This window comes from Thermobia domestica, chromosome 13 (genome assembly GCF_964235325.1).
Source record: "Thermobia domestica chromosome 13, izTheDome1.hap1.1, whole genome shotgun sequence".
NCBI lineage: Eukaryota > Metazoa > Arthropoda > Insecta > Zygentoma > Lepismatidae > Thermobia > Thermobia domestica.
The window spans coordinates 85,664,063-85,683,641 of NC_137466.1; the positions used below are offsets into that span (position 1 = coordinate 85,664,063).

At 35.0% G+C, this 19,579-nt stretch overlaps 1 protein-coding gene across 2 annotated transcripts in view; it reads right to left on the minus strand.

Annotated features, from left to right (window-relative positions):
- LOC145668286 (alpha-mannosidase 2-like) overlaps positions 1-19,579 on the minus strand; it is a 100,903-nt gene that overhangs the window by 70,566 nt on the left and 10,758 nt on the right. For both annotated transcript variants that reach the window (XM_081736007.1, XM_081736008.1), the window contains exons 4-7: positions 16,865-17,012; positions 14,182-14,353; positions 10,631-10,771; positions 9,568-9,728 (exon numbers count right to left, since the gene is read on the minus strand). In XM_081736007.1, coding sequence (XP_081592133.1) covers positions 9,568-9,728; positions 10,631-10,771; positions 14,182-14,353; positions 16,865-17,012 — 622 coding nt within the window. The remainder of the gene's footprint in view (positions 1-9,567; positions 9,729-10,630; positions 10,772-14,181; positions 14,354-16,864; positions 17,013-19,579) is intronic.

The window sequence follows — 19,579 nt, forward strand, 5'->3', positions numbered from 1 at the left end:
GGAAAGAATTATAAATAAGAAAATTAGTATGAGTGAAGCAAAATGTTGCTAAATGAACAAGAAAGTTTTATTTTCGTTTTATTGTTTTTTTTACTGCTCTTTTGACATGAAATGTGTCATATACATTTCTTTGCCGATTATAGACATACTAAAAATGTAAGAAATACGGGGCAAATTCGTTATCAAATTATATTCCTACAACAACATATTTATAGACATGCGACAATAATTTTGGACAGGAGTGCACATTAGTTGGAGACACTTTCCAGCGATTTCTGAATGCTCATTTAACATACCGCGCAACACTCTTTCCACACTATCCACTTCACCCGTAGATACCGTTTGGAGCTCGCATGTAAAATTTCAAAAATTCATGGTGCTTTGTTTTGCTCAAAAATAAGAATTTTCATCACATTGCGTTGAAAAATTGTCACTTTTGAGTAAATTTCGTGAAATATCCGGACTTGTTGCAAATTTTGCTAATTCGACACAATTTCGCGTTTAATCGCGAGCGTTATATGCCCTAACAAATGGTGAAAAAGTATATATTTTAGGTAGACAACGTTTTCGCACAAAACTGATACATTTCGCGTTTTCGCGTGTCACCAAAAAAAACGTGTCTACTCATACGGCAAAAATTTTGCTTCGAATTTTCAACAGAAGGTTGTATGGAAGACCAAATGAAGAAGTTGAGGGAAAACAATCCGGGGTTAGGAGAGGTAAGGGCGCAAGAAATGCAACTAGATTATTAAGGGTGATCAGTGAAAGGTTTATAGAAGATGTATGTGGTACTTACTGATCTAGAAAAGCCCTTTGTCCGCGTGAATTGGGAATTGTTATTGAAAGTTTTAAAGAAGGTTGGGTTGGAATAAAAAGATCGAAGACTCATAATATATATATATATATATATATGAACCAACAAATAAGTGTTAGAATAGGAGAGGACAGAGGAGAGTGCAACTGAAAGGGGAGTTCGACAGGGATGCTGTATCTCGCCTAGAATATGAAGATGGCATTTCAGTAGGAGGAAGAATGATCAGATGTATACGCTTTGCAAATGATATGGCGCTTGTTGCAGATATCTGAAGAGAAAATTAATAAGATGTTAGAAAACTTGAAGAAGTGCTGCAAAGAACATAGGATGAAAATAAATGTTAGAAAAACAAAAGCCATGGTGATTGGAACGAAGGGGTCGGCGTGAAATATAGAAGTGGGAGGCGAGAAAATGGAATAGGTGACTAGTTTTCGATACCTGTGTAGTATTATTAGTGATGATATGAAGTGTGAACGTGAAATAAAAAGCAAGGATAGGAATGGCGAAAGAAGCCTTTAGAAGGAAGAAAATACTATTTTGTGGGACCTTGAACAAAGAGTTGAGAAAAAGAACTCATAAAGTGCTTCGTGCGGAGCATAGTGCTATATGGGTCAGAAACATGGACATCACGCAAAAATGAGAAACGACTGGAAGCTTTCGAAATGTGGGTGTGGAGAAGAATGGAGAGAATTAGCTGGGTTGAGAGGAAAACGAGTGAGAGAATGTTAGGAATGATGAAGAAGAAAATAATTTTAGATATTATTAAGAAGAGAAAGAGAAACTAGTTGGGACATTGGCTAAGAAGGAACTACATCACGACGGATGTTTTAGAGAGTATGGTGGCACGAAAGAGAGGAAGAGACCCAGCACACTACAATGGATACAAAACAGAGAAATCATACATAAAGACGACGAGGTTAGCGGAAGACTATGGAGCATAGAAGCTTCTCAGTTGCTGCAAGTGACCTCAATGCGTTCAAATTTCAAGGTTCTTTCACCAGAAACCGAACCCGGGATCCCGTGCACCAAAGGCATGCGCGCTAGCCACTAGACCAGCGAAGAGGGCTGTTCTAGATTTGGATCAACGTTTATACGTCTGAAGAAGTAATGGTTATGAAACTTAAGAGAAAGAGCAAAAAATAGGAAAATTACCTCACTTTGCCTCATAATACTTTTTTTCCTAAGATATACCTAGGTAATCCTGAACTTTCAACGGTAATTGGTTTCACTATACTTTTTCTTTTCTATTTTTAAAAATAATTTAATTCACAACAAGGAACATATTTATTAAGATGACGGGAGGAACCCACAAATTGTTGCGCCTATTAAGTCAAAAAGGGACTTAAAATATGTTTTATACGCATCACTATGAACTGAATGAAATTCTGAACCTATAATCTAGCGTTTAATAGGTATTCCGTATATAACCAGCAAAGAACTAGTATAGGGGATTAAGCCTAAATATATTTCTCATAAGGGTATTCACGAAGTTTCCTTTGTACGTACTACTATTCATATCTCAATACATAGTAAGAATGAAAAAGGCAGAAACACTACTACCAAGACATACGCAAATACCCACTAAGTGCCAACCTTTACTACAGTCATGTTTTAAAATACGAGTAGCCTGTCACTCTTTTAACAGCTCCATAGTTATATTTATAAATAGCACACCTTTGATACCTATATTGGCAAGAAAGGCTTCAAAGACACAAAAGACTCGCATAAAAATATACACATTTCTTGCTATGCTACTATGGATTATGGTATTAGCAGCAGCGATTTCTCCATGGAACAGAGAGAACGGCCTGTTCCCTCCGTTTTGTGCATCTCGAAGTAAGATTTACATTATTCTAAACCCTGCATTTTCTAGGGAAAAAAAAAAAAAGTCTCATCGCTGCCTTACTGCATTCAAATGCCATATTGTCTGTTCTGCTGCAAGGGTGCAAATGCCGTTCAACATTCAGTGCTGTGAGGAAAGTTTTCTTTCGAACAAACATGACCACACACGAATATAGCGGGAAAGGGAGGAAGTTGTGGACTTGACCTGTTCCATCCATTGTATTGGACATTGTGGAATTCAGCTTTTCATACAGTTCAGTTTGTTTATGTAATTTGAATATGCTAAGGAATAAAGGTATTTGTTCATCCTTTTGTATAACGCTGTATATGATATTGTATCACTTTTTTGATATATATATATATATATAAAAGGGGTGGGCATAGGCTTCCATACTGCTAGTTAAACTTGTGCAAATAAGACGGCAATGGAACATGTGACTGGTAGTTGTTATAGGCCCACAAATTCGAAAATTTCGTTTTGCACAGAAATGAATCCAGTCAGTGTATGATAGACCAAGTGAAATTATGTTCTTGTTCTATCTGTTCACTGATCTGTATAACAATCACTGGCGCAAATCCCGGGGGGGACGAGGGGGACATGTCCCCCCAATCTTGGACCTGGGGGGGGGGGGGACTGTACCCCCCAATAATCTGATTTAAAAAGTGCTTTTTCGGATAAGTGTCATTATTTATGTCCAACTGCTCCAAAGGAATGTAAGATAAAATTGATTTCTCTTGGCTTTTCCATTTTTTTTTCTAAAAAAGAATCGTATTCTGTAGTATTTCAAACTGAACGTCGTGCTGTAGTGAGTTTAGTAGTCTCATCAATATGTATTAATTCCGCTTCCGCTATTTGGGCACAAATTGCAATAAATGCCAGAGGAGGATATGCCCCTCTCCTCATGCTGGAAAGTTGTCTCAGCTGTAGGTACGGGCACACATTCCGGGGAAATGGGGAGACATGTCCCCCCCCCCCAACATTGGAACTGGAGGCTCTCCCAATAATCCGATTTGAAAAGTGCTTTTTGCAGATAACTGTGATGAGTTGTGTCCGACTGGCACAAAGGAAAGTGAGATGAAATTTGTTTCTCTTGGCTTTTCCATTTTTAATGAAAATGAAGGCGTGCGACTGTGCGTGACGTAACCTGATATGAAATCTTATCTCCTCCTCTCCCCTAGGCCCTAGCACACGAAGAGTATATAGACTATCCAACGTCAGTAGAACCCATCTTTTCAGTAAATGCGCATTTAATCTATTTGTAGTATCAGCCTAGGCATCTACTCATGCTTCGTAAGCTAACTAACTCTATAGCCTATGGAATCCGGAGGTTCAATGCCGCGTTCACAAAAGCTCTCCACTGACTTCTATTTTTAGCCAACTGGATCCAGTTTCTAGTTTGTATTCCTATCTCTGCGAGATCCATCTTAATATTGTCTTCCCATCTGCGCCTAGATCTTCTTAAAAGTCGTTTTCCGATTGGTCTTACTGCTAACACTTTGAAAGCGTTCCTACTTTCTTCCATCCTGGCTACATGTCCTGCCCACCTAAGCCTCCTAGACTTGATGACCTTAACAATGTTTGGTAAGCCGTATAATTTACGTAGTTCGTCGTTATGAAGTTTCCACCATTCCCCATTCCCGTTCCTCTTGGTCCGAATATTTCTCTCGGGATCTTGTTCTCAAATACTTTCAGTCTATGCTCTGCACTCAGTAAGCGACCATGTTTCGAAACCATACAGAACAACAGGTATGATTATCGTTTTATACATTTTAAGCTTCAAATCCCTCGACAGAATTCGCGACGACAAGAGGTTTTGAACTGAATAATAACACGAATTCCCTGTTTTTAGTCGACATTTAATTTCTTCGTGAATATGATTTTCGTCTGTTAATATTGATCCTAGATATTTGAAAGAATCCACTTTATCAAAAGTATTATTTAAAATTTTAACACATACATGAATTGCCATATTACGGTCCCGACGCACTTCCATGTATTTAGTTTTCTCTGCATTTATTTCTAAACCCATGTCCATGCAAGCGCGTCTAATAAGACCTTTGCATTTCTTTCTATTTTTCTCCTATCATCCCCTACTAAGTTTACATAATCAGCGTACGCATAACCTGGTGAACATTGTTCAGCTCTAGGCCCTGGTTGCTATCTTTGATTTTCCTTATAGCGTATTCCAGGACAAAGTTGAATAATAATGGCGACAACGCATCTTCTTGTTTCAGGCCATTGTTAACGTGAAAGCTCGTGGCCAAATATTTTCCTACCCGGACTTTACTTTGGGATTCATTTAAACATGCCTTAATTGATCTAATTAGCTTTATCGGTATTCCAAATTCTGTAAGAACGTTGTACAATGTTTCTCTCCTAACCGAGTTATAAGCCTTTCTAAAATCAATAAATAGTTGATGTACCGGACTACTGTATTCCCGCTTGTTTTCAAGTATTTGGCGAATGGTAAATATTTGGTCGATAGTTGATCGATTTCGTCTAAATCCACACTGATAATTTCCAAACATTTCATCTGCGTATGGGGTCAATATTGCTAATAGAATGTTTGAAAGGATTTTATAGGATATTAACAGAAGAGAGATGCCTCGATAATTATTGCAGCCAGTTTTGTCGCCTTTCTTGTGGATTGGAACAATGATTGATTCTTCCCACTCTTGTGGCAATTCTTCCTTGTTGTAGATAAGGAGAATGAGTTTGTGTATCTTGTTCCACAATTTTTTTGCCTCCAGCTAAAATTAACTCAGCCGGAATTTCGTTTACACCCGAGATTTGTGTTTCTTTAATTTCTTTATAGCGATTTTTACTTCTATTCGATTGGGTTCTGGAATATATGGTTCTGCGGTGTGTATCTTCCTTTCTCCACGCACATTAGTTTTTGGCTGCGTGTTAAGCAAATCGTCAAAGAAATCTTTCCATCTATTTAAAATGCTGTCTGTATCAGTGAGAACTGTTCCATCAGCTTTCTTTCATATATAAGAACGAGGTTCATAGCCTTTCTTAAATTCGTTGATCCCTTTATACATGTCCCGAATGTTTTTATTTTTACTATTATCTTCAAGTTCCAAAATTTTAGCTTTCAAAATATCGCGTTTCTTTGTTCTAAGAGTTTTGGAAGTTCCTCGCCTGATGTCTACGAAATTTTGTGTAGTTATTTCATTCGGATTTTGTAGCCAACGTAATTTTGCCTGTTTTCTCTTCTCTGCTAGTTCGAACCATGGTTTGTTCCTACGTATTTCCGCGTGTCCCAATTTTTCTTTTGAGAGAGGATGTTTCGTAAGCAAAGAAAAGAATTCAATTGCTGGAACATTTTTCTCTATAATCTTAAGGTTACATCTGTTAAGTAAAGAGTATAACATGCGTCAGATTTCCGAAACGATTCCTGTAATGTTATTGAGATTATAATAATTTTGCTCAAAGAGTATTGTTGCGTCATACATAATTGATATTCTTTCTTCATGGTTTTGGGGAAGGCGTCATTTATATTATTATATTACTATAAAACAATTTTAACGTGGATCTTTGTGGATGCCTAATTAGAAACATACCAATTATAAATATGCATGTATTCAGATTTCAGAATGTTTTCACATCAGTGATTTGTAATACTGATATGTACTACTACTTCATCTACATCACTTAATATATAATATACTCTACAACAGTTGATCAGATTCATCTACCGTAATATGAGTTTCATCTCCCTTATCTAGAATAAGCCTCAAATCTGCCCACCTTCCAATGTTGAAGACAACCAATGGCGTATTTAGGATTTTCTTTCAAGGGCTATGCCCAACACAAGGAAGGAAGTGGGCAATTGCCCACCTGAGTTTGAGAATTAAATATATTTTAATTTATGCATTTTGAAGTTATAATGGCAAGAATTACAGATCGATAAATCCTATATGATATGATACAAAAATTTAGAGGTGAATCTAACCCTTTATTCTATTCATACAAGAAAAAGAAAACATCCTCTTGGCCGTCCTAATTTCCCGGGCTAATTATTCCCCCGTTTTGATTTTCTTTAATGCAAACATTTCCTTCATTTAAAAATAACTAAACGATATAATTGTTCCTTTGTTATAATAACTAAAGTCCTGTCATGTTGATATCCGCGCATGTTGGTGTGGTACATTAGTTTCGCTTATCAACTCTTCTTAGTTTTGGTGTTACTGATGACGGCCAACTTGAATCACAACTGACAACGGTCGATAAAGTATGATAGGCGAAATGAAAGTAGTAACGTCAAGAAAAAGAAACAGAAAAATAGAAAGGATGACAGAAAGAACTATTAAGGACGCAGTTCTTATATGGAATGAAATTTGACAAATACAGGATTATTTCTGAACAAAAAGCATAAGAAAATGGAAAGTCAATGACATTCTTAAAAATGGTAAGAAGGATTATTGTTGTACGTGGAATGCGTAAAACTAACAAATTATTTCGAGGGGAGAATGAGCCCGATAGCCTCCTAAATACGTCACTGAAAACAATTCTGCTCCCCTGATCCGTCAGAGCATTGTTTTTCAACTTCATAAATATTTTGAACATCGTATATATATATATATATATATATATATGGGAACGTCTTACCTGTCCCCCCCAATGTTGAAGACAGATTTGCGCCTTTGATAACAATGTACGGCTATTTTTAAATGGCAGGCCTACCCCTTAACTTACAACTTAAAACAAAAATAAAATCTTATACTAGGCATTTTCTAAGTAGTCATCATAATTCTACGTAACAGTTAATGAGCGTTAATCAAGTGACAAATTGTCATACTAGTTATGTTTATATTGTTATTGAAAAGGCGCTTAAAATGTCTTAAAATTCAGTGATCATTTTTTTGGGTCCCAAAACAATTTCCAGCTAAGTACTGTGTAAAGACATTCGATTACACACGGTTGACGGTCAAGTAGATTATCAACATCTCTATGAGATATTTTAAAATAATAAAAATGTAAACAGAAAAAGAAAATGTCTGATTAGTGCCAAAGTTAGGAAGGGGGGAGGGGAAGCAAAAGCAAGGATTGGATTATAGAAGACATAGACAGGATAGCAAGTCACTCAATAAGAGCAATTGCGTTCAACTGCTCAATTTGATTGTAAGATAAAATTAGAAAGTTTCAAACGATTTGTTGAACTCAACTACGTTTGCTAGCTGTTGTTTGCTACCAATAGAATTCGAAATGACCTAAGCACCTCTGTAGCAGAGGAAACGTTTAACGAAATAAGGCATGAAAATTTCAGTTCTCACTTTGTCGAATATTACTTCAAAAAATAACAGGCAAAGCAACTCTGAACTCTTTTACAGGTGCAAAAATGATTTCCATGATTCTTAGCTGTTACTGGAAATCGATCAGCCACAGTACTGGCCGAACAGGTGTAAAAATAAAATGAAGTCTTTAACGCCTCACGATTATGTGTTTTAGGCTAAGGAAGATGTACAGTTATGAAATAATTTGTGGAAGGATAATGTGGGAGGAAATAGAACGCCGAGAAAAACCTTGAACATACTGTTTCCCATGTTAAACCCATTCTAATATTACTTTGTGTTTGGCAATTCCGAAGAATGCATTACTATTCATGATTTGTTTCCCGATCGGAAATTGCATCGCATGCTACTCGGTATTAGCTTTTCAAGTAGAGGTGCTAAACGTTTTCTCACAATAATTAAGCCTGCGAATAAGCAACGAGTTTTTAAATATACTGCTGATAATTCACAATAAATCTATCAAGAGAAAACATGGGAAAATGAAATGAAATCTTCCCACGGTTATGCCGGTTAGGCTAAAGGAGACTGTGATGATGAGAGATGAGTGAAATGGTGGAATGAACAAAGTGGGAGGAAACGGGAGAACCCCGAGAAAACCCACGAGCACGGTGTTTGTCCACCATAAAGTCCACACGGCGCGAGCTGGGATCGAACCAGGGACCCCATGCACCGGAGGTGAACGCTCTACCACTGAGCCACCGCGCCCCCTGAGAAAACATGGGAGAATACTGAAAATATAAAAATGTGTTCCTTACGGTCTTTAACAGACTCTTCATAGTTTCTTGCACGATGTTGCCATTATGTTGGAAAATTATCCTAAATAACACTTAACGTAAAGCTGGGGCCGGTGGCATAATCCTGTAATCCAGCTCTCTTGGAAGCGAAATAGTGTGATGGGTAACGGCCTATACAGTGAATGTTTCTCTTTCATGATTGCCCGTACATCCGTCGACTACATCGGATATAAGACCCGATCATGCTTTGGAGCCTACATTAACAGGCGGTTCCGTTTTATAACCTCAGTATTGTGTGGGAACGCAAAACACAAACATCACTGATGGAAAGACCTTATTTATGTATTTAGCATTTTAAACATGGAATCGCTGAAAGAAATTGGACAGAGTTTGGCGTACACAAATAGATGAACTACAAGTGAACGGACTGGCTCCAAATGACTTAGTTAACGCATTAAGATAGGTGATATCAAACTATCTTCTTCTTTGGGTTTGTAGAGTATCAGAAAGAAATGGAACTTCTTGGTACGAATCGAAACATTGCAATGCATTCCTGCTCTCTTTCCACTCATCCCTCCCATAAACTATATTTCCAATAACTTTGCTATCAATAAAAGTGGTATGACTATTTTGGATGGAGAGAGGAATCAAATGAGAAATTAGAATTATTCATTATCGGAACCAAAGGATTCGATCACGGGGAAGGAATCCCTCTTTGAAATTGATTGAAAGGAGTCGACTTCGGCAAAAGAACCAAATTTCCCCTCACTAATTTCTACATTCATTCATTTTCATACACTACTAATATTGAAAAATTCCAGGAAAATTAAGAGTAATGGACTAGCAGGAAATATAAATAAAGTTGAATAGATATCTTACCCCAAATTTGTCGCCATCTGAATTCCAGACTTTTCCTTCGAGCTAGGTACTTTTTAATCGAATAATGAGCTCTTTGTATTAGCATATTCTCAAACCCCATTCGTTTTAACACGTAAGCCATTGTTGGGGATAAGCCGAAGGGATCTATGGACCAACCATTCCTATAATTAACACAAAATTTTATATCAGTACTTTAAGATTATATATATATATATATATATATATATATATATATATATATATATATATATATATATATATATATATATATATAAACCAAAATTACAAGTTGTTTTCCCCGCTGCAGAGACAAAGTGATCAAACTTGAATCTGACTTAAACGTTGCAAGTTATAGATATACTTATATTAACTAATGAAAGATAGTACATAATACTGATATGAATGCTAAATGTTTAGAAATTTAGTTTCAATTTTCAAAGCCTTATCGGGCAAGACGTTTCAGAAAAAAAGTCTTATGAAAGATACTATATTTTTGTTTATTTATTTTAAATAACAAGAGACCAGCGAAGTCAAGCAGTCCCGAATCTGATTTAAGGAAAGATTGGGACCTTCGTAGTCAATAGATGGTACTAGCATTGCAGCGTCCATTAAGCATCATGAGGATAACTGAGAAGCTATTTGAAAGAGAGAAATAGCGAAACTCCGGCCTAGGAAGCCAGCACTAATGGCGAGAGGGGGCGATGTGCTAACCACACATCACTCCAAAGGCATGAGCGGCCCAAGCCGGCTAGTAAGCCCTGGTCCCCTTTGATAATTTCTAAATCAAGAGATTTCAATTACACGATGAATAAAAGAGAGACTGCCGTAAAATATATATACGCTAAAATTAAGACACGTTAGTATTTTTGATTACCTTCATATGTAAGTTTTCTTGAGTTGCATATATTTACATAGTTACATTGTTACGTTTCGAGGTTCTTTCTAGTTTGGTGAAGAAAAACGTAAAATTAAGTTTAAATTTTACATAAAGCGTTAGCGATAAGGAAAATTATATGCTGGAATTGGTCTCTATACATAAATTTGGATCATACTTCAAACTTACTTTGGTTTGACTCCTAGATTATTTTGTACCCATTCATGACCTTCGATCAATTGATGAATAATAGCAAAATAATGGGAATTAGCTTCATCGTTCATTACCCAACCTCCAGTTACAATCTCAAGTTGTTTATCCTCTATTAACCTGAAACAAAAACATTATTTCACGTTACTTTTAAACAGAATTGTTTTATATTAAAATTTTATTGTGATTTTTTAAAAATTCCAGAATAAGCACCTCAATATGCAAGAATACAAGTTGGAACATTCACTGACGAATGAACTTTAAGAAATTTTGAAAAATTTTAAGAAAAGTATGTAACGAATTATAATGGAAATAGTCAGTTTACCTTTTTAATCAAGTATATTATTTTCATCTGTCGGCAGCTTATATTCAACGAATAAAATTATTTGTTACTTCTTTCAAGAACATGCATAAAAACACAGTTCATTGTAGAAATCTCATTTTCAATTTTTCCTAGTGTTATTTTTTTTTTTTTTTTTAAATATTATCATATTTTGTTCCAAATTTCGTATATTATTAATATTTATTTAATTTTTCCAAGTTTTCGTTTGCGTCAATTAGTGAGCCATGTCGTTATTTAACTAGCTTATACAGGGTGTTTCAAAACAACACCGACGACGTTTTGAAGGTGATTCCTGATACCAAGATAAAATAAAAAGTATAGGCCAACCTGGGTGCAAAAATGCTTCCTTCTGGAGTTATAGGCTGCCGAAAATATGAAAAAAAAAAAAAGAACTTTAAAGGTCCATAGATTCGAAATTATGGGACATACCAGTTCCTAAGTGAAGTCTTGACCCGACTATGGTAGGTCACATATTTTTGGAGCTATGACGTTTAAAGTTCATTTTTTCGTGTTTTCGACAGCCTATAACTCCGAAAGGGAGTATTTGTGCACCCAGGTTGGTCTATACTTTTTGTCTTATCTTGATATCAGGAATCACCTCTCAAACGTTGTCGATGTTATTTTGAAACACCCTATATATGTATGGACGTAGTGATACTAATAATCCAGTTTGTTAACCACTGAATTGCCTATATTTAAAAAATTCTTCTAAATTCTGTGAATTTATATTATTTTAGTATTGTAGTATTTTACATTTTCGATTTCATTAATTGGGATAAATATTTTCAAAATTACTCACTCAGAAACTCGATGATTATTAAAAACACGCAAATTATATTCATGGTCTCGTGCATGTTTACATTACCATATGTTTTAATGAAACGCTGCCATGAAAACGAGCACGTGAACCCCTGATCTGCTGAACGTCTGGAGTTGAGACTAGCTACTTGACGGCGTTTTAAAATGGAAGTGAGTCATGCGTAATTTATGCTCCTGCATATATTTTGCTATGTTGCTGCTGTTAGCAGAAGTAAGATACGCTATACACTTGAAGCGTAGTTAATAAAGTTCAAAAGGAAGGAATGCATTGACATTGTGAAAGAAAATCCACTAAATAAAACAAAATAAAACAACTGGAAGAATATTTTGAGTGCCAAAGTACATCTAAATTCTTGTGAACAGACACGCTATTAGTTCTCCACTGACATAACTTGTTTCATCTGCTTGTTGATTAGTAAATCTTGGGCAGTGAACATTAGTTTGGTTTAGAGATCCTTCAAAATTAAGGTAAAAGTGGATATACAGTTTTGGAAGTTTTAATAGTGCAGTTTAAATTACTTTTACTAGGCAGAAGTTGAATTTAGAAAACATGGAAAAGACAACGAACATGATTCGTGGCGTGTTTTATTTTATCCACTCCTTCCACAAAATGAAATGGCTGTATTTTCGAGCACTGCACGATATTTTACTACGCATCTAAATTATTAATATTTTGGCAGAATGAAAGAGTCTTGGTGAATAACAGAGTATTTTTTTTTTCAATTCAATGACCTCAAATTTATAGTACTGATAAAATTCTTCAAACCAGTTTTGTTCCGTAGAATAACTTTTATTAATACTCATATAGCAAATACATATGAATGGAACAAGTACTGTTTAAAACGAATACTTTCACTTTATTTAAAATTGTTCTTTGCTGGTGTTTATAAAAATAATTTCCACAAATATTTACACTTGATTACCTTCTTATTTTTGACTTTTGGTACAAATACACGCTTACTGGCCAACAAAGATGATTAGATTGGAATAATTGTTATAAATAATACGCCAATTATTGTAAGTAGTTTAATGTGAATTATAGAATATGTATAGTACACGAGATTACTATTTATATATGGGTCAATATTAGAGTACAGTAGTGATGTATGCTATAATATGTATAGAAAAGCATGAAAGGCTATTATCCTATTTTTCATTTGATACGAATACTAACAGCGTATGAACAGAAAATAATTTATAATTTAATATTTTATAAACTATGCGTGTAAACATCTACTGTAAGCACAACCTTGTAAGAAAATGTGAAATTTATTTTACTGAAAATCTGAGAATTACATAACTATTGAAAACTGATTATAGCGACAACTATTAACAAAATTGTAAATTAATCCATATCAATTGTCATTAGAAATTTATTGCAAACTTTCTTTTGCAGAATGCCCCAGTTTGAACTTGAAAAAAAAAAAAAAAACTCGCAACTGTGTCCTCTCCATGGTGCATTTTCATAGGATCCTGATCAATAACAACCAGATTGACTGAGCACCCCAACCTGATTTCTGAACATGTACTGAGTCAGTGACATTACGCGTAATACACTTCAATTGCATGAATTTAATCCAATACAATGCAACAGCCAGTGCGTAATTTATTTTTAAGTAAAAATAAATATAAACGGTTAGGAAAAAAAAAAAAAAAGATATCTCAGTTAGGCATATGAAAATCAAAATGTAAGTTACTTTCGTGAATTAGAACACCAGCATAAACTTTAAATACAGGCACTTAGCATTCAAACTTTCCACGGCTCCTCGACAGAATGTAGAGAAGAAAAGAAATTAAAAACAATATTAGAGAATTCAGTCACATGTCAATGTTTGCAATTTTGAATGTGTCGGTGTTACTGGAATATGATGTCATTTGGTAAAAAATATATACTTTATACTAAGAAGCTTCGAATCTTCATGTTGGTTTCTGAGTACAAGAGCGATACAAGAAGATGTATTCGATAGTTCTAACATTAAAAATAATGTCAAGACGGAAAAAGAAGTAATGTAGTTGCTAACTCGAAAATTTCTTATTATTTACTTTCAACACATCGAATCAGAAAAGGAACAGACTCATACCACTAACTAATTATGAGAAAGCAGCTTTGGGAACTGCTTTACTAAATCCTTTCCTGGAAATCCTCCTGTTATTTCGAATTTTACAGAAAATAAAAATGTATAGTTTTCTCTAAAGCAACTGTAATGTACACTATTGAACTGTCGGCTTAAAATAAGTTCATTTTGAATAGAAGTTGGAGAACAGAACCACAAAACCAATTTAAACAAAAAGTTAACGAAATACTAGCTCCACCTATCTAAAAGTTTTCATGTGATAAATATAATTGGTAATTTCTTCGTATACTCACTGTTTAACTATTGCCTTAATTTCAGGAGTAGTTTCATTCCAGAAAAGCGATAGGAAAGAAATCTCTGCCCAAATGAACTTCAAATTAGGATGTTCATTTAATTTCTTCACCATATAGTTAAATATGTTCCTTGTTTGTGTCCTATAGTAATCTTCGAACGTCCGTATCCAACCTACAAAGAGAAATAATATTAACTAAATTAAATACTTCAATTATATTTTCATATACTTTTTAAAAAATATTTTAATATTTTTATTTGTATAAAATCTATAGAACAGTAAATAACCCATATTACTTTTATAAACCTGTGTTGAATATTACACATCTATGTGATAATTTGAATATATCTTTCAGCGAAAGGTTGCAGTTTTTGTTCTTTTCCACCAGAAAATGTAAGTATACTCTTTAAAAATGTACACTACAGTACACTAAAAAGTACAGTACAGAAGAGAACACTACAGTACACTACACTTGTTTCCACAATTTCATTCATTATTTCATCACCACCGTCTCCTTTAGGCTAGCCGGCATAACCGTAGGACGTAAAACTCAAAGATTTCTTTATATATATCCAACCACTTTTGACGGGTATTCACCTTATGAAATACTGAGTAGGCACCACCGATCATGTTCTATTGGACTCCAAGCATTGTGGACTATCATAGGCATCTCAGTTTCCATTGCAGCAAGCAGGACAGACATGGGAATTTTGTTCCATTCCTCCTTGCACACTTTCCATAGAGTATCCAGGGTGTATGAGTGGCGATGCTGAAGACGTCGTTCCAACAGTCCAAATGTGCAAAAATCCATTGGACTGGCATCTAGACTTTTCAGAGGAATGTCTTCGAACGAAATGACATGAATTCCTAATTCCTCTGCCATTTCCTGGCAAAAACGTAGTGATACTCTAGCGGTATGATTCGAAGCCTTGTCCACATGGATAATCGCCTGGTTCGCGTCCATTTCATACAATTGAAGGATGTCTCTCCGATAGATAGTGTCAGAATGGATTCTTGGAAGTTATCTTGCATTCATCTTCACGTTTTTGTCCACCTTGCATATCAACAACTTACCCTGATATCCGAATCCCATAACAACCATAAAGCCTCAGGGGAAAACTTTCCCTCCACTGACGAACTAAGTTGCTGCGCCCCTTATTGTCAATGTTACGGTATGTGATCGCCCGAATGTGACCATCAGCAGTGAGATAGACACATGATTCACTCTTTGTAACAATTTTCATCCATTTGGAACCCACCAGGCACAAATCCACTTGCGGGAGCTGGGATCGAGCCAAGGACCCCATACACCAGAGATATGGACATTTTACGCGATTACATGCATCCTATGGGCTAAATGTTTCCATTCAATGACGATTTTTTGCAATGAATTCAGATGCAGTTTCATGAACATCGAGGTGAACTACAACTCCCCTGGTCCAAGCAATAACCAGACTCATTATTACTGAACAACTTTTTGGACAGTTTTAGAGCTCAGAATCGGAAGCAGATATTCTCCTCCTTCCTTGCTGACGAAACTAAGTGCTGCACTGCATGATGATTGGTATAACATTCTTCTGAAAATCAGTCATGACTCATATCCCTCCATTCTACGACTCAGAATTGTTCTGCAGGTTAACACTGGTTCTACACGGTATTAATCAGGTAATTTGCGTTTTTCGGAGTTCCTTTTTTATGATAACCATCTATATAAATATACTTTTATTTCCTTTCCTACCTGATAATGCGTTTTAGGGAAAGAGCTTGTAGTGGATTAGTTTAGCGTGGGATTCTTTGATTCGATTATACATTAATATTTAATTTTCGCATTAGTAAATAAACTGTTTTTATGGACTTTCTCTTTGATACAGAATAAATTCTACTCATAGTTAAGACGATAACTTTTTCTTTCTTTCTTTAAGCACCTTGGTAACCAAGGCAAGGCACGATTTAATAATTAGTATATTTGCTTTTAAGATGGCAATCCCATTATACTTGATACTGTTTATACACATTGCTCCGTCAAAGACTGACCGTCAGAATATAACTAATCACCTGACTCATTGAACCGTGACTAGATTTTCTAATAGACAAAAGTAAGCAAAGAGAACTTCCGTACTATTATATAGTGAATTCCAGATTTTCTAGAAAATTGTTTCAATTATAAATTCTATTCTCTTTACTCATCATCGTGTATTGTTGTGTAGTACTTTAAATAAGTTGTTTTTTTACTGAAAGACATGTAACTTACATGCAATCGTTTATATATAGAACGTTACATACCAATCTTACAAGTAGGGTTTCTATTTTTTCTTTACAGTGATACAGGAGCGAAAATATATACATTATATTTCATCTATGTTCTTTTATCAATATCTTTGGAACAACGAACCTGTGTGAACGTAAGTATTACGGACTGTCTACGTCAAAGAAAACTACCATTTACAGTAAATTGGACAATTCATTCTGAAGTTATTCAAACAACATTCATTTTTATCATTCGCACCAATGAATAAATAAGCACATCACATGAACCACGACAGTAGGCGCTCTACGTTACTCATTATATTACTATGAAATTTTCACATTTATACCAACTTTCAATATACACTTACAGTATGCTAGTGAAATGATTTTAAGCAACCTCATTTGTGTTATTATTCTTGTATTTAGGCTAAACTTACCAGGATCATTATGCGAATGTGGAACTACAAACACTTTTAATTTATTGTCCTCATTCCATCGTGAATGATCATAATGTACGTCCCAACCTTGCTTCCAAGCACCACCATCTGGGTTGTCAAATTTAATTTCCTCGTATATTTTGAGCATCTGGAAGAAACATTAAACTTTACAAGTAAATTCAACTATTCTCTAAAAGAACTTTCACGAATTAATCTTGATTATTTACAGTCGCTAACTTAAGACGCATGTGTTTTTGTTAATAATTTCAAACGCGACGTATTAACTTCTGACATTAATCTAACGGACACCTATACTAAAAATAAAGTTTATTCCAAGGTTACTGATTTAAAGCAGTATCTCATTGTACTTTCATTTACTGACGCCTGTATTACTAGTGTATCCGTAAAGTTACGCAATCGAGATTTCATTGTGTATATCTTTTGAAGAGCGAAGGATAGAGACCTGATTTTTGTAACAAAATTTAGCGTTGTCCATGCAAATATTTTAAGAAGAAAACAAATGACACAATCTGGAACATTGAATTTTGTAATGGTTTAAATGAGCAAAATAAATAAATAATAAAAAAAAAGAAAAAAGAAAGAAAGAAAAGAAAATTGCTGTTAATCAATAGCGAGGAATAGCAAAAATAATCGCGGTAATTCTTGGTGTAGATCTTTAATATGAATCAATATTTATCGTGTGGTACGAAAACTGTATGTAGTTTTGTAGCGTTCCGAGTTGTAAAGGCTATTTTTCAGAAAAAGCATTTTTTTTTTTGACTATTCAGCAAAAATACGTTTCTTATTTAAAAATAATAATCTCATCCTCGCGCCAAGCTGGGCAACGTGATTTATCAATGAAATATTTCTTGGAGTGTTTAAAATATAATTGCTGTTCTTCATGTATTTTGGTACGCTAAATCCAAAAATAACATTCATATTTCTGTATCACGTAAGGTTTCTGTATAAAGCTGCAAAGAAAAACATATATTCTTGCTTTATGAACATACTTTATGAAAAGTCTACCTTTCAGTTTTTAAATAAAACTCAAACATGTGTTCATAGGTCTTCATGTTGTATTTTTACGTGAAAACTCCATCTTCAGCATTTTCTTTTGTGGGCTGATTGCGGAAGGTCTCTGTGCAGCATTCAGCAGTAACCTGCTTGTATACTGAGTTCCATCTTTTTTAGTACCTTCGCTCAATATCCCTGATATTTTGATGGAATTGCTCTCCCTGTTCATTACTCACTGCATCTAGATTCTCCGGGAAGTGAATTAAGGGAGTGAAGTTTTAAATTCATTGACCATCCCAAAACTCTGAATTTTACTAACATGTTTTCTACAATAGGCTTGAAGTTACCGAGAAATTTGTGAACGACTTCTTTAAACGCATTCCAAGCTTTTTCCTCAGATCATCGTATTATTGAACTCCTTATATTTCCTTAGTTTTCTGATTTCTGGATCAATAAATACACCCTCATTCAGTTTAGCTTGGAAACTTTTCTGTCAAGTATCGAAAACATTCTCCCTTTTTCGGTAGAGATATTACGAACTGTTTTATGATGCCAAGTTTAATATGAAGTGGCAGGAGAGCATTCTACTAGGATCAACTAACCTTTCCCGTTTTATACTTTCACCTCCAGGCTGTAGGAATGTTCGAGGCGGCCAAACTTTCTGGGTCCAGTGATGAGCTCTATCCCTGCTATTCCATTCGCAGAAGAAGAATGGATATTTGATATAACCTGCCTGTTGTCCTAGAATTATGGAAATAACTTTTTAATCACCGCATATTGTCCAGCCATGTTCACTGTACTTAAGTATTGAGAGGATTACAGATACATTTTCGTAATTTTCTTTTAGAAACACAGAATAAGCAACTGGAACTGAGGCGTATCTACTGCCATTATTTAGCAACACTGCTTTAATGCTTCTTTTCGAGGAGTCGACGAACAGTCTTCCGTCCTTAACTTCATATGGTATATTCAACTTCTTCTTCAATCCAGTGACATTGCAACAAATACTACGCTTTCTTCTGCACAAAAGTAAGGAATGAAATCCCTTTCTCTTTTTTCTAAAACAAGAAAATGAGGTATCTGGTGAAGAAAAAAAAAAAATAGAAAAGCCAGTAGTTATGTATATTCTATTTTAAGACCCAAATTCTTAACTAAATCATGAAATTCTGCCTGCGAAAATAGCTCAAACTCAGTTTTCTACAACAGCTTCAAACTCGTCTGTATCCTGCTCACCAAGTTCTTCAGAATTTAAGTTAGTATTCTCTAATGTCTCTGGACGGGCTGAAATAGGTATTTTTGAGCAATGCAAAACGAGGCTTGTTGAAGACAGATTTGGATAAACAATATGCTGTATATTGAACCCTTGCACGAGTTGTGATCAAAAAATACGGTGAATAATTTTATTAGAAATAAAATAATAAGCTTAGATGGAATTTGATTTAATCTCACACACCATAGTTCTCAGTGGGAACTACAGTTTCACATAATTTGCAAACAGTACAGAACTATCTGTTGAAACACACTACACCCCAAAATTTTTCTATCTTTCCTTTCCTAGAAAGGCCTACTTTCGGCATCTTGAAATATTGAAATGTACACCGCCAGCAACTCAATAACTGTGTATATCTGGATATTTCTTTAAAGTAAGCATCTTCGTTTATATTTATCATTCAAAATTCCAAGAACTGAAGACCACTAGTA